Here is a 15,804-nt window from a genome sequence, read left to right as displayed (position 1 = left end):
AAAGAAATAATCTTCTAAGGCCTTTTATAAAAAATTTTTTGAGAGATATTAATTACACAAAGGTATTCTGTGCCAAGAAAGAAATACTCAGGAGGAGGACATCAGTAAAATCATAGTTCCAAGCCAGCCCAGGCAAAAAGTCAGTGAGATATCATCCCAACCAATAGCCGCATGTGTTGGTATACACCTGCCATCCTGCTATATGAAAGGCTATAGGCTTCCTGTATCATGATCCAGGCCAGCACAGGCATAATAAACACAAGACCCTGTAGCCAAAAATACTGAATCCAAAAGGATTTAGATGCATGTCTCAAATGTGCTTGGACCTGTCTAGCAAGCACAAGAGCCTTAGTTCAATCCTTACTACAAGAAGAATGGAAGGAAGGAAGGAAGGAAGGAAGGAAGGAAGGAAGGAAGGAAGGAAGGAAGGAGGGAGGGAGGGAGGGAGGGAGGGAAAAGGAAAGGAAAGGAAAGAAAAGAAAAGGAAAGGAAAGGAAAGGAAATATACAAGTAATGTCAGGAAGAAAACAAATAAGAAGGTCACCTCAGATGAGAAACACAGGAAAGGAAAGCAAGTGGAACTAGCTCCCCTGCCAGGCCCAGACTTTAACACCCTGCTTTTAAAACTGCCATGGAAGAAGATAGAAGGAGCTCACACCAGTTTCCCACTGTATTTTATTTTCTGTCTTCTGGTCAGCATATTTTTCCTTAAACAGAGTATGGTAAAAGAAAGGAGATTCATCAAAGCCCATGAGAAGAAAAATGTAAAAGCCTGCCGTCTGATGTTTTTAATAGAAAGCAAGAAGTGACTATGTTAGAAAGAAAGGACTTGGGAGCTGGGGGAGAGAAAGAGCCAAGCAGTCTGGGAAGGCAACATAATAAAAGAGGTGGTCAGGCTAGATAGAGAACTTTGGATCCCATGTAAAATAATTTACAGCATCCTGATGAGAGATAAGTCACCTTACCTTTGGTTGTGGTTTTGGCCTAACTCATGTATTACAACTGATGACTGGAAACTCAGCGCATTTGATTTATTTATCCATCAACTTCTTCAAGCCCAGACTAACCTAGAGGGATAACAGCCATGAGAAAACCATCTATCATTTTGAATTAAACACTTGTTACCAAACCGTGAAAATCAGGGTTTTGTTTTTTTCAATCTATGGCCAAGATCAATAATAAAAGACCACACTTTCAGAATGAGGTAACTGGATGGCAGCCACTAAATCTCCAGCCTTCCATGAACTTGAGTTTCAACTTTCAAAGACAATGAGATGTGGAGTTCGACAGCAAATGACCCAATAATCTTAATGTTGATGAGAAATTTGTTACTTGCTTAACTTAAAACATGGTTGCATGGCGAACATTTAAAAGGTTGTTTTGATTTTTGTCTTTAATACTTACTGATAAGTATGCAGAAAGAGGCTTACTTAGAGGCTTTTTATTACCATATTGCCTATTACTGCTTCTGTGTTTAAAAAAAAATCTGCTTATTGCAAGCTGGGTACAGTCAATTTGTGCATATTGGATTTAATTTTCTAGTAAGCAAATAAAAATGTCTAAATGCAATTTACAGATCTTCTTTTTTTCCCAAATACTGTGTATGTACTCAGATTTCTAGTGCCATCTGAATGACCCCATGCTGAAAAGATTTCATTTTGCAACTTCTAAAATATATACAGAACTCATTAGGTGAAAGAAATGAAAGTCATAATTTATATAGGAAAGAAAATACTCCAATCATAGCCTAATGATTTTATATAAGCAATATGTTCCTACTTCAAGAGCCTGACTACAAAATGAAGTCACATTTTCTTTGGTATACCAAAACTATTATATTCAACCCTTCCCTAGTTATAGATACTGACTACCACTTCTGTTCCCTCCTTCAAATGACCTTCAGCTCTTTCTGAGACTGTCCTAGGAGGCTGCTAGCTACCTGTGAATTCGGAGACAAGTTCCTTAACTCTGCTTGCCAATGTCCCACCAGCTACCAACAAAACATGTGATGCAGCTGACCTCTGCCAGTCACTGCTGCTGTTGTTAGTGTACTGGCCCTTTTGAAAGGACATGGTACAGGCAAAGACCTCTGTTAAACTCCCCAAAATGTCAACAATCTGTCATTAAACAGAGTTATGTGTATTGTAGCTCACTACAAGAAGAAGGGGGGATGTCAGTATAACTTGTGGAGGAGATGGGGAAAAACCAGCTGTTTAAGGATACAGGTGGACCTGTTGCAACAATGAAAAGTACAAGTTGTCATGTCCAAAACGAGCTTTACAACGTCGGTGCGGGGGGGGGGGGGGGAAGGGGGGGAAGGAGAAGGATTGGGATTGGGGGGGAGGGGGGAGGCTGGGAAGGGATGTGAAGGGTAAACAAAGGAGGAGGCTGCAATGCTTGGTAAGAAATGTACGCATTATTCTGCCCATGTAATTGTAACTCCTCTGTACAGTATGTTCACAAATAAAATTAAATTAAATTAAAAAAAAAAAGAAAAGAAATGGTAAGAAAATAGAGTCTTAGCAGCACAGGTAACAAATATTCCACAGAGTGGTTTAGGAGCATTGCCCAGAAACCTCACAAATGACAACAAGCAGGGTTTTCAATCATCATTTTGGATATAAAATGTGTCCTATAAGCAGCAAACAGACTGGACTACTAAAATTATATATCAACCACAACAACAAAAAATACCAGCTTTACTCAAATACCCAGAGGAAATATTGTAAATAAAGAGGTATATGCCCTGCTGCTTTTAAAAAGAGAGTAAGGAAGCAGAGTAGGAAGGAATGACAGTAACAGAGAAAACCCAATGGATGACCAAAGGCAAGGAGGGAAAATCTTTTTGCCCTCAAAGTGAAAAATCTCCTTCTATTTTAAGGAACACTCCCTTCCTTTAAAGAATCTCTCAGATGAGTCATTGGTATAAGATCATATTCTCCAGGGATATTTTCTTTCCAAAGAATAAGCTTCTAAAGCACTGATAAGAAGCTGGGGAGTACAATCTGAGTGAAAGGAATGAGAACCAAGCCTTTCCAAATGCCTTGTCTGTTGTGGTCTACAGAACCTGCGCAACATGGCACATAATAAAGACTCTCACTTAGTGGGGATAAATTGGCTCAAACCTGTTTTTTCTCCTTCCAGGCTTCTTAGGGCAGCTTGTATGTAGCCATTGGCTTCACAAAGCTGCTGTTTTGCCTTAAGATGATATATCTCAAGGGTAGAGAAAAAGGACATTAGGGTGCTTTAAAAAACTTTTCAGCTTTCAGAGTAAAGTTATAGTTATGTACTTTCAGTCAGGCTAGATAAAGATATATATGAATAGCTCCTGTTTTATTGTTTGCCCATTTAAAATGCAAATGATAATACCAAGAATTATCAAAGTCTACACTCCAGATGTTCTCTTTTTTTTTTTTTTTTTTTTTTTTTTTTTTTGTCGGTCATGGGGCTTGAACTCTGGGCCTGGGCGCTGTTCCTCAGCTCTTCAGCTCAAGGCGAGCGCTCTACCACTTGAGCTACAGCGCCACTTCCGGTTTTCTGGTGGTTTATTGGAGATAGGAGTCTCACGGTCTCTCTTGCCCGGGGTTGGCTTTGAACCGTGATCCTCAGATCTCAGCCTCCTGAGTAGCTAGGATTACAGGCATGAGCCACCAGCGGCCCGGCTGATGTTCTCATTTTTCATGTTGCCTACATTTATGTAGATTGCTACATTTATCCTCTCCTACACAGCTCTGAATTTATTCTACCACATAGTTCACCTTATGAAAACTCCTACTTGTTTCTTCAATAATTTTGTTTCATATATTTAAAGAGAATCAAAAAATTAACTCTTGTTTTCCTAAGTAATGAGGAAAACAGGTCTTCATTTCCATATCCCAGAAGTCAAAGTTATGTAGAAATAAATTAACAGCATAAAGTGGCAGACGACCTATTTATGAAGCTACAGTGATAGGTCTGTAAAAACAACATTGCCCTAGTTGTCCTCAAGAGCATGGTAAAGCCCCTAAAGACAGGAACTAAGGTGCTTTGATTGGTTCAAATCCCATATGAGATGGCTTAATTCAGTCTTGAACCAAAGGGAAAGTGCGCGCGCGCGCGCACACACACACACACACACACACACACACATCTTCTGTCTTTCTAGCTGAAATGAAAGCAGAGCTGCTAGCCATAAACCACAGGATGCAGCTTCAAGCAGAAGAAGGATAGACTTACTCCTCATTCATGTACTCAACAACTATTAGAAACTAATAGGTGCAAACACCGTACTAACGCTGGAAAGGAAGAGGGTCTGCACTGCTAACTCCTGCCTTGATGAAGACCTGCATTTCAAAGAACAGAAGCCTCCTCCCCATTTCCTGGTGATTCCACAAAAAGAGTGATTTTAACACTGATAATAATAATAATAAAAATTGCATGAGATATCTTTATCTAATAACACTGTAATATGCAGTCATCTGATTAAAACTGGTATTTCCTATTGATAACTTCAGGAGTCCAGTGTATTTGTTACTTATGAAGTATACTGAGAGAATCCTTATATCTAAAGCATATGGCAAACACTTTACCTAACACTAGGGGTTGTAGAATGCTAGCTCTGTTTGTGCTATGAATGTACTGGCTAATGTAACTGTTCTAGGTATGGATTTCAGGTACACCTGGATAGAGCAGTCAACAGACTTTCTCTCACTTCATGTTGGGACTTTGCTCGAGATTGTTTTCATTCTCAAGAGGTCTCATGAGGCCACCTATACCTCCAGACTTAAATGGTACCTGCTTAAGGATTCCTGTGGAAATACAGTCTTTTCCAAAACATTAAAGCAAAAGTCCTAGAGCTGACTTAGTCTGACAGGGGTCACATTCTCATTACAGATATGCTACTTAGCCAGGTGGGTAGACAGAGTGTGAGAAGGATGTTCCTGGTTTTAAAAGGTGAGGGGGTGGGAATGGGGTGCTGTTCAAGAAAGGATGCATCTAAAAACTGAGATGCCAGCAAAGTGCTGGTGGCTCACATCTGTAAGCCTAGCTACTCAGGAGGCTGACATCTGAGGATCGAAATTCAAAGTCAGCCTGTGCAGGAAAATCCTGAAGATGCCTATCTTTAACCAAAAAGCCAGAAGTGGGGCTGGGAAGGTGGCTCAGTGGTAGAGCACTTGCCTTGCATGCCTGAGGCCCTGGGTTCAATTCCTCAGCACCACATAAGCAAAAAGAAAAAAAGCCGGAAGTGGCACTGTGGCTCGGGTGGTAGAGCGCTAGCCTTGAGCTGAAGAGCTGAGGGACAGCGCCCAGGCCCAGAGTTCAGGCCCCTCAACCAGACCCCCCTCCCAAAAAAAAAGCCAGAAGTGGAGCGTCTTTAGCTCGAATGGTAGAGTGTCAGCCTTTAGTAAAAAAGCTACAGGACAGCTCCCAGGTCCTGAGTCCAAGTCCCAGTTCTGGACGTGTGCACACATGCACACATGTGCACATACATACATGAAAACCACAGAAATGCACACCTACTACAGCAACTTTACAAAGTGGAGTGTGAAAAAGCTAAAAACAAAGAAAAGTCTGTGAGACTCTTTTTTTTTTTTTTTTTTGGTCTGTCTTGGGACCTGAATGCTGTCCCTGAGTGTTAAAGACCAGCATTCTACCACTTTGAGCCATAGTGCCATTTCCAGTTTTCTGGTGGTTCATTAGAGATAAGAGTCTCACAGAGTTTCCTGCCCAGGCTGGCTTTGAACTGTGATCCTCAGATCTCAGCCTCCTGAGCAGCTAGGATTACAGGAGTGAGGCACAAGTGCCTGGTTTTCTGTGAGACTCTTATTTCCATTTAACCCCCAGTAATCTGGAAGTGGTACTGTGGCTCAAAGTGGTAGAGCCCTCACCTTGTACTAAAGAGCTTAGAGACAGTGTTAAGGCCCTGAGTTCAAGCCCCACAGCCAACAAAAATCAATCAATCAGTCAATCAATAACTGAACCAGGTTTGGAGAACCACAAGATAAAACTGATACAAAGAAGAATAATGGACAGAGTATATACAGAGGACTGAGGACACCAAAGGGAGAGATTGAAATTACTTAATAGAGGAGCCCTACATATCTGAGTCCTTTGAGTATATGTGCTCTCACTCTTGGTGGCTGCAGCTATTTCTGTATTTGATAGGTTTGGTGCTTGGACATAAGCTCTCTTAGCCAGTGATACTTCAGACAGTGAAGGTGACAGTGGGAAGGAGGGTGGAGTGTGGTGGGGTGAAGTGACTAAATGTGAAGCTGCTGAGAAAATTGCAGACAGGAACTTACCAACCCTGCTACAATACAATGGTTGGCTGGGTTGAGAACTGCAAGGGTGATACATTGCAGCCACAGGAAGCAAAGGAGAAAGAGCAAGCCTGTCCTCCACAGCAGGTCACCTCCCTAGGGGACCCTGTCCACACACTGAGTGACTTCATTTCCATCATTCTCAATTTCCTCCCCTGTGAAGGGGACTCACATTGTCATGGAGTTATTGGAGAAGTCCGTGAAATGAGGTACACTGTGGACTTTCCACAAATAGCTAACTTTCATTATTATTAATACAGGAAGAGTGGAGGAGATGGAGAAAGTTAGAGTTAACTGTTTTTGTTTTGTAAAGGAGGTGGAGGTAGACAATAGTGAATTGTTGGAACTAGGTTAAGTCTGAATACATATCTTCTAGAAACACTGTATTTGATGTGGAGGAGTTGGAAGAATATTTTGGACTTGCCTTCAGAGAAGAGGGCTAAAGAATCAAGAGAATAATATTGTAGTAAGGCCATGCAATTTAATTAAATTTTTGCTGATCATCTTTGAGCAAAGAAAAATGGCAAATGGAAAGAAACCTCTAGTTCTCAAAGTCTAGCCTAACCAGAAGCAGGGAGAGAAGGGGTTTACCCAAACATAGACTGCAGAGTCCTGCCCCCGGAATTCCCAGCTCTGTAGGTCAGAAGTAAATTGCACTAGGGGGGAGGGGGGTATGATTGGGTGGGGGGGAGGGGGGAGGCTGGGAAGGGAGGTGAAGGGTAAACAAAGGAGGAGGCTGCAATGCTTGGTAAGAAATGTATGCATTATCCTGCCAATGTAATTGTAACCCCTCTGTACAGTATGTTCTCAAATAAAATAAAATAAAAATTAAAAAAAAAAGAAGTAAATTGCACTAAAAGTGGACCCCAGCCTATCACCATGCACCAACATCAACTCAAAATGGATTAAAGAGCTTAACATCAAACCTGAATCTCTGAAACTACTGCAGGACAGAGTAGGGGAGACACTTGAACTTACAGGCACAGGAAGGAACTTCCTGAACAGAGTCCCAGGGTCACAACAAATTGGAGAGAGACTCGACAAATGGGACTACCTTAAAATAAAAAGTTTCTGCACAGCTAAAGCTATAGCAACCAAGCTAGAAAGACAACCAACTAAGTGGGAAAAAATATTTACCAGCAATATATCAGACAAGGGGTTAATATCTACTATATACAGAGAACTCAAGAAACTAATCCCTCCCAAACCTAACAAACCAATTACTAAATGGGCAAGGGAAGTAAAGAGAGACTTCTCAGAAGAATAGATAAAAATGGCAAAGCAACACATGAGGAAATATTCACCATCCCTGGTTGTGAAGGAAATGCAAATAAAGACAACCCTGAGATACCTCCTTCCCCAGTCAGAATGGCCCACATCCTCAAGTCAGCCAAGGACAAATGCTGGGGGGGATGCGGAGAAAGAGGAACCCTATTACACTGCTGGTGGGAATGTACACTTATACAACCACTTTGGAAAGCAGTCTGGAGGGTCCTCAGAAAGCTAAATATTGACCTCCCTTATGACCCAGTCATACCACTTCTAGGCATCTATCCTGAACAACAGGAACCAGGATAGAAGGACACATGAACCTTCATGTTTATTGCGGCACTGTTCACAATAGCCAGGATGTGGAAACAACCCAGATGCCCCACCACAGATGAGTGGATCAAAAAACTGTGGTATCTGTACACAATGGAATATTATGCAGCCATTAGAAAGGACAAAATAATGGCATTTGCAGGGAAATGGAATGAGCTAGAAGAAATCATGTTGAGCAAGGTAAGCCAAGTACAAAGAGACAAACAGCACATGGTCTCCCTGATAAGTGGATGTTAAATCCAAAATGTAAGGTGACACGACAAAATTAACAAGACTTAAGAAACAAAGGACTTCTACTCATCTGGTCGTATCACTACTAAATAACGCCATGCTGCTGATCACATATATGGTATATATGTGCACACTGGAGGGAAACCAGGAGGATGATACAGAACTAGAGGGAATCAGGGAAAACCATACAACAGTGGGACCCATCAGCTGCACTGGACATTGATCAAAATGAACTAAGCAACTCAATGGCAGCGATGGGAGGGAGGGAACAAGTGGGAAAAGGGAACAGCTGATGCTATGCAAAACAACTGAAATGTACATATCACCCAATGTGGAAGAAATAACTGTATTGCAAAGCTCATAGACCTCACAAATGTTATAGACCATGATAGACAATTTGCCCCATGAAAGTTAGAATGTGTTTGTGACTTTAACTAAGCATCGCTATCCCACAATACTGTGAAATTTGGGAAATAATGTAACCACTTAATCACAATAAAGAATTTGAAAAAAAAAAAAAAAAAGAAGTAAATTACAACTCAGAAAGCTGCCCAAAGCCACCTCGCTAATAAGGTTCCAGAACTATCCAGTTCTAAAGCTGCTACCTTTTCCACCACAGTATGCCTTCCACCTCTATCAGCAAAGTCAGGAGGACAAAGTGAAACTTAATTGGAGAAGAGAGGCGTATGGTTTATGTTGAGATTCGAAGGACCCTCCAGATGGCAACTGGCAAGTTTATCTTCCAGGCCAGGCCCACCTCCTGCAACCCAGTGCTCAGCTTCCAGTCCAGCATCTGCAGCTTCCACCCGGATGTTAACTGTTAATGTGACCCTCTTGGGACATCACCCTCAAGTTCTCTCCCTTCTTGGCAGATGGCACCTTTGTCTTGGCAAATGTTCAAGTCAAACACTGTTCTGCTCCCCGTTCACACATCTAACCCATCAGCAATCATGATGGCTCCATCTTTAACTCAGATTTCCAGTTGTTCACCCCTTCCACACCCACCACTCTAACCTAAGCCCTAGTAGCTCTAACCTTGGTTCCCACAACCCTGTATTCTCTGCTCCCACTTTTGTTGCTCTGGAGTTCCTGTTCACCTTTACAGCAGAGTGAATCTTGCAAAATCTGAAGCAGACAGTAACCCTTTCTGCAACCCTCCTGTAATTCCTCATGTTACTCAGAAAGTCCTGGTCCTATGGGATACTGACCTCTACCCTAAGACCCCACTCCCACCTCATCATACAGCCCAGTAGTCTTTTCTTCTCTTCTTAACACCACACAGACCTCTTTGCTTTCCACAAATGAGTCTCTCAGACTCATTATTGTGTTAGGGCCCTGCAATGGCTCATCTCTCTACCTGGGGTTCCTGTCCCACTAGACAGCCAAGTCTTTGTTCAAATGTCACCTTCTTTTTAAAAATTACAATTGTTACATCAATGCAGACCAGCAAAGACCAAGACCATTTTTTAGAGAGATTAAAGGAGTTTATTGCCAGTTTATTGCATAAAACCAGAACCAGGCTAGGGCAAGGAAGAAACTCAGATTCAGAGGGAGTGGAAACCTTGGGTTTTATGCAAGCTGATTACACACAAAATAGATATTAATCAGATCTACAAAGAAAAAGGGTCAGGCAGGCTGACATTGACTTCTAACCAGGTGGGCAATTCTTTTCTAGTTGTGCATAGTTTTCTAGTTCTGTATAGTTATTTTAAGAATGCCTGCGGGCTTCCCCTCTTGATTCAGATTGCCCCACCTAGTCTGCCCCCAACCCACATTCCAGAACAGCCGATGGGAGCCACTGGATGCTGGAAAGTCTCTTTGCCTGGGGAGGGAGGGGTAACTGTCTACTTCACAGTCACACTAACTCTCCAGAATCGTGGTCCCTATTCACTCCATTTTTTTTTCTTTCTTTTCTCTCTTTTTTTTTTTGTTCCCTCTTCATAACCAAAAGACTATGCAATGTACCTGTTGCAATGTTTGTTTATTTTCTCTCCCCCACACTAAGCAATATGAATAGAGGGACGTTTGAATTTTGCACACTGAAGGATCTGACTGACTTTGCAGAGAGGTGGAGCACCATGAATACTTGTGAAATGGACAGGAGCACAGCTGTGCCCTGGAACCTGAGCACCAGTCATGCAAAGTTAGGACAACAAGATCAAAGAGATGGAAGTCAGAGCTGGAGCTGAGGGAGGTGGTATGGATCCTGGGAACACAGTAGGTAGAAGGTTTGTCTGTAGGGAGGCACAATGGGCTAAAAGGAGAGACAAAGAGAACAAAGCCCAGAATTCAAAATAAAAGATGTTTTCTTACCACATTCCTCAAAAAAGAAGTAGAAGGTAAAGGAAAACTGAGAGATTCTTTTCCCTTGTGTAACCTTAAAACTGTGTCACTTACCAACTTAATGTTGTCAGTACTGGAGGCATTGAGCTCAAGGCCTAGGATAAACAGGACTAGCTTCTGTCCTAAGAACCCCTGTCAGCTCTCTTAGCTGGATTTGGTGGCTCAAGCCTATAATTCTAGCTACCTGGAAGGCTAAAATAGGAAAGATCGTGGTTTGAGGCCAACTTAGGCATAAAAACTGGTGAAACTAGCCAGGTGGTGGCTCACACCTGTAATCCCAGCTACTCAGGAGGCTAAGATATGAGGATCGCAGTTCAAAGCCAGCCCAGGGAAGGAAAGTCTGTGAGACTCTTATCTCCAATTAACCACCAGAAAACTGGAAGTGGCACTGTGGCTCAAGTGGTAGAGTGCTCACCTTGAGCTAAGAGTTCAAGGATAGTGCCCAAGCCCAGAGTTCAAGTCCCACAACTGAAAGAAAGGGAAAAAAAATGGTGAGGCTCTATTTTAACCAATAGTTGGGGTACAGTGGCACACACTTGTCACTATAGTAATAAAAGGAAGTACAAATAGGAGGCTATCTCAAAAATAATGTAAAACGAGACTGGGGTAGAGGTTCAAGAAGTAGAGTACCTGCCTAGCAAGCATGCCTCTCTGAGTTTAAGCCATAATACAGAAGAAAAAAAAAAAAAGAAAAGAAAAGTCAGGGTCTTTTATCAGAAAAAGGGAAATGGGTACAAAAGAATCTTCCTATTTATGTAACAATTCTCTTAGGGTCTCATAAGAAGTAAAGGTTAGGCAGGAAACTGGCTGAAATCTGAGGATTGAGGTTCAAAAAAAAAGTTTTTGAAACTTATCTCCAATTAACAGCAAAAGGCCAGAAATAGAGGTATGACTCAGTAGTAGAGCACCATTCTCTTGAGCATAACCATCAAAGGGAAAGAGCATGAAGCCCTGAGTTAAAGCCCTCCTAATACTGGCACAGCCATGAATAGCAGGAAAGGTAAGCTAGGTACATGTGGCTAACACTTGTAATCCTAGCTACCTCAGGAGGCTAAGATCTGAGGATCAAAATTCAACACCAGCCAGGACAGACAAATCCTAGAGACGCTTTCTCGATTAACCAGCAAAAAGCTGAAACTGGAGCCATGGCACACATGGTAGAGCCAAGGCTGCATGGCCTGCCTTTTTTATTTTTTTTTTTTTTAACCCTGGAGAATAAAATTCTTTTCTTAGGTACAGGAAATGAAGAGTGAGGAGAGGGTTTGTCTGTCACTGTTGTGAGTCAACCTTTGAAAGAGCACTCTGTGTCTGCCACTGAAGTAGAAAGAAGACAACAAACTTAGCCCTGAGAATATATTTGCTATCTTCACATAGAGGGCACAGAACAGAACCAAGCCAAATGTCTAATTCTGTTTTTATTAATTAAACAGCAAGAATCTGATTAAGTTGTGAACTGCAAGCGTTACTCTCTTCCCTCCTTAAATCTCCAGACCTCTGGGATGTGAAGGGTAAACAAAGGAGGAGGCTGCAATGCTTGGTAAGAAATGTACGCATTATCCTGCCCACGTAATTGTAACTCCTCTGTACAGTATGTTCACAAATAAAATAAAATTAAATTAAAAAAAAATCTCCAGACCTCTTTTGTAACTATAGTCTTCTCAATACCCTTCCTCTATACTGGTATTTCCATTTGGCACCAGCACCCTGAGATTCACTTATCTTACCACACTTCTGCTTCCCCTAAAATACCACTATCCCTGCGCTCTTTTCTGAGCCATCTTTATGCTAGGAGCCTGGGTTATATTCTATATATTTTAGCTCGCCTTCCTATTCCTATTCCTCTTATTGTTAAGGACATTTTTATAACTTTTATACAAGAATGTATTTTGTATTTCCTGTAGCAAAATACCTCTGTCCTTTTAGATACAGTTATATGTCTGCTTGTCTTTATCTTTCCATGAGTATACAGTATTTTGGATGATTTATACATTACATACTTCAAATTTTTGTTTCATATAGCTCTTTCATACTTTTTTGTGCATACATGTAAGAAAGATTTTGGAATAACAACTAGTGGGAGAATAAAAAGTTAAAAGATAAATAAAGTTACAGGTCACATAAATGAGTGAGCATTTAGGGAGCATCTTTATATAATTTTAAAAGTAGTAAGGAGGCTGGGAAGGTGGCTCAGTGGTAGAGTGCTTGCATTGCATGCATGAGGCCCTGGATGGATTCTTCAGCACCACATAAACAGAAAAAGCCAGAAGTGGCACTGTGGCTCAAGTAGAGTGCTAGCCTTGAGCTGAAGAGCTTAAGGACAGCACCCAGGTCCAGAGTTCAAGTCCCACAACTGACCAAAAAAAAAAAAAAAAAGTAGAAAGGAAAGCAAAAATATTGTAATTTTGGCAAATTTCAGCACACCATCATAAGCTAAGGCTGTATGAATTCTAATCTATTTTTCCCTTCCTCTCATTTAGTCACAAATTCTGCTTTCATTTCAGTGTTAGCAGAAAAATGGATATGACATTGTAGGAGTGTGTGTGTGTGTGTGTGTGTGTGTGTGTGTGTGTGTGTGTGTGTGTGTGTGTGTGTGTTTGTGTGTTGTGTGTGTTCTACTTAGCTATATAGAAAAAAAATCTGCCAATCTACCCTATTATTGCTATAACCCTGTCCCCTGCAGTCCAACACTCTCTCCTGCTCCTGAAATAATTGTCACCTGTTATATTCAAGTAAGAATTTTCACATGACAATCCACTCAGGCAAATGGAATTTTCTAGACACTTCTAATATAGTGTTTGTTAAATTGATGATGGTCAACATTTTATCCTTAGCAATTTGGTGAGGAACTGCTTGCTATCCTCTATGAAGCAAATATACCATAGGTTATTATTTTTTATTTGAAAGTTTGTTTTAATATGAGCTGAAAATCTAAATATGCAAACTCAAGTCTCTAGGTCTGCATGCATTGTAAATGTTATTTGTTTCAACAATTTCCTTTCAGAGTACTACTTCGGTGTGCTTTAGAGTAGGTAATTCTTCCACTTTCATCAATTTCCTCTATAAAAAGAATCTAAAGAATAAATGGCTTAAAAATGCTACTTCCAGGTTATTTCAACAATAAACATGCATGAAGAAGAAACATTCAATTTTCAAAGATAGGAAATGCGATGTTACCTAGCTTTCTAGGATTCTTTCTTTCCATTTTTGTTTTTGTTGTTCCTAGAACTCTTCTCTCCTTTATTTTATTTTTCCCCCATTGGAAAATTCTGCCAGATAAAAGGACTAGAAGGTTCCCTGTGCTTTCAAGACTCCTTTCACCATTTAAAAGGAGCCTTATATGAGAGGCTGTTGACATCCTACCCAGATAAATCCCCCATAGCTGCCCCATTGTCCAGAGACAGGACTGGCTGCTAATGCTTGCAGCTGCTTTCTTCTCGGCCCTCGGCTAGGCCAGACAAGCGAGCCTTCTGACCTGCAAGGCTCTGTCCTCCAGTTCCTATAGTGATAGCCCCCCAGCCAATGACTGGCTGGCATAAAGGTACTAGAGGCAAGTCCCCTTTGGCCTCAAGGGGACCTCAGTTGATGGTGTAATTTGTGTTTCAAATTTCCGCCCCCCCCCAGGGGAAATTTGCATGCTCTTTCCAGCTCTTCTACTTCCTCTGGGAACATTTCTACAGTAAAACATCCAATAAGAATCTTTGCCCAATAATCTGCTTCTAAGAAACTTGACTTTAGACAAGAGATTTCTTCAAAAGAACAATTCATGCCTTGGGGACTTGAGTTAAACCTTAGAAACTAATGCTATCATGCTTTTCAGTATTTGTTATATAAAAGCTTACTTAATAGCTATAATTTTTAATAAGTATGATATTGATATCTGCTACATTATTTATACCTATAGTAGTATTTAACATATGACATCAGAAAATCCTCTAGGGAAAGCTTTTACTCCAAAAGAAAAAAAAAACTAAAAACATTTTTTTAAAAAATGGGGTGGGACTCCATTTGTAATAGCCCCACAAAAAATAAAATACCTAGGAATTAACTTAACTAAAGAAGTGAAGGACCTCTACGATGAAAACTTTAAAATCTTGAAAAAGGAAATCAACACAGAACTTAAAAAATGGCAAAACCTCCCATGCTCCTGGATTGGCAAGATTAACATCGTGAAAATGGCAATACTTCCCAAGGCTATCTACAAATTCAACGCGATACCTATCAAAATTCCACCCTCATTCTTCAAGGAAATAGAAGAGGCAATCCAAAAATTCATATGGAACAATAAAAGACCCCGAATAGCAAAAACGCTCCTCAACGGAAAGAACACTGCTGGAGGAATATCAATACCAAATTTCAAACTCTACTATAAAGCCATAGTAATCAAAACAGCTTGGTATTGGCATAAGAACAGACCTCAGGACCAATGGAATAGAATTGAAAACCCAGAAATGAACCTACAGACCTATAGCCATCTAATCTTCGATAAGGAAGCTAAAACAATAGAATGGAAGAAAGACAGCCTCTTCAGTAAATGGTGCTGGCAAAATTGGTTAACTACATGTAGAAAACTAAAGCTAGATCCTTATATATCACCCTGCACCAGAATCAACTCCAAATGGATCAAAGACCTTGAACTCAAAGCAGACACTCTGAAAACATTACAGGATGGAATAGGAGAAACCTTAGGTCTCCTTGGCTCAGGCCAAAATTTTCTGAATAGAGACCCGGAAACACAACAAATCAAAGAAAGGTTGGACAAATGGGATTGCATAAGGTTGCAGAGCTTCTGCAGGGCAAATGACATAGCTAGCAAGATCAATAGAAAGCCCACCGATTGGGAGATCTTTACTAGCCATACAACGGACAAGGGTCTCATATCTAAAATATACTTGGAACTCAAAAAATTAAACCACCCAACAACAAATCCTCAAAGAAACAACTGCCCAATAAATAAGTGGACGAAAGACTTAAAGAGAAGCTTCTCTGAAGAAGAAAGAAGGATGGCCAATAGACACATGAAGAAATGTTCAACATCCCTAGCCATAAAAGAAATGCAAATCAAAACAACATTGAGATATCACCTCACTCCAGTTAGAACAGCAAAAATCAAGAACTCTAACAACAACAGATGTCGGAGGGGATGTGGACAGAAAGGAACCTTACTTCATTGTTGGTGGGAATGTAAACTTATTCAATCACTTTGGAAAGCAGTATGGAGGTTCCTCAAAAGACTTCACATAGAGCTCCCCTATGACCCAGCAATCCCACTTTTGGGCATTTACCCAAATGTTTACAAACAAGACCACACTAAAGCTACCAGCACAACTAT

General features: G+C 40.8%; 1 protein-coding gene across 1 annotated transcript in view; it reads left to right on the top strand.

The window, feature by feature from the left end:
- Hacl1 (2-hydroxyacyl-CoA lyase 1) overlaps positions 1–15,115 on the top strand; it is a 216,384-nt gene extending 201,269 nt beyond the window's left edge. The window contains exon 18 of the mRNA XM_070018621.1: positions 15,079–15,115. Coding sequence (XP_069874722.1) covers positions 15,079–15,108 — 30 coding nt within the window. The 3' untranslated portion in view covers positions 15,109–15,115. The remainder of the gene's footprint in view (positions 1–15,078) is intronic.
- Positions 15,116–15,804: the final 689 nt, after the last annotated feature.

The sequence above is a fragment of the Dipodomys merriami genome, unplaced genomic scaffold (genome assembly GCF_024711535.1).
Source record: "Dipodomys merriami isolate MVZ:Mamm:240054 unplaced genomic scaffold, mDipMer1.0.p SCAF_13, whole genome shotgun sequence".
NCBI lineage: Eukaryota > Metazoa > Chordata > Mammalia > Rodentia > Heteromyidae > Dipodomys > Dipodomys merriami.
This window is presented reverse-complemented; position numbering and strand designations above follow the sequence as displayed.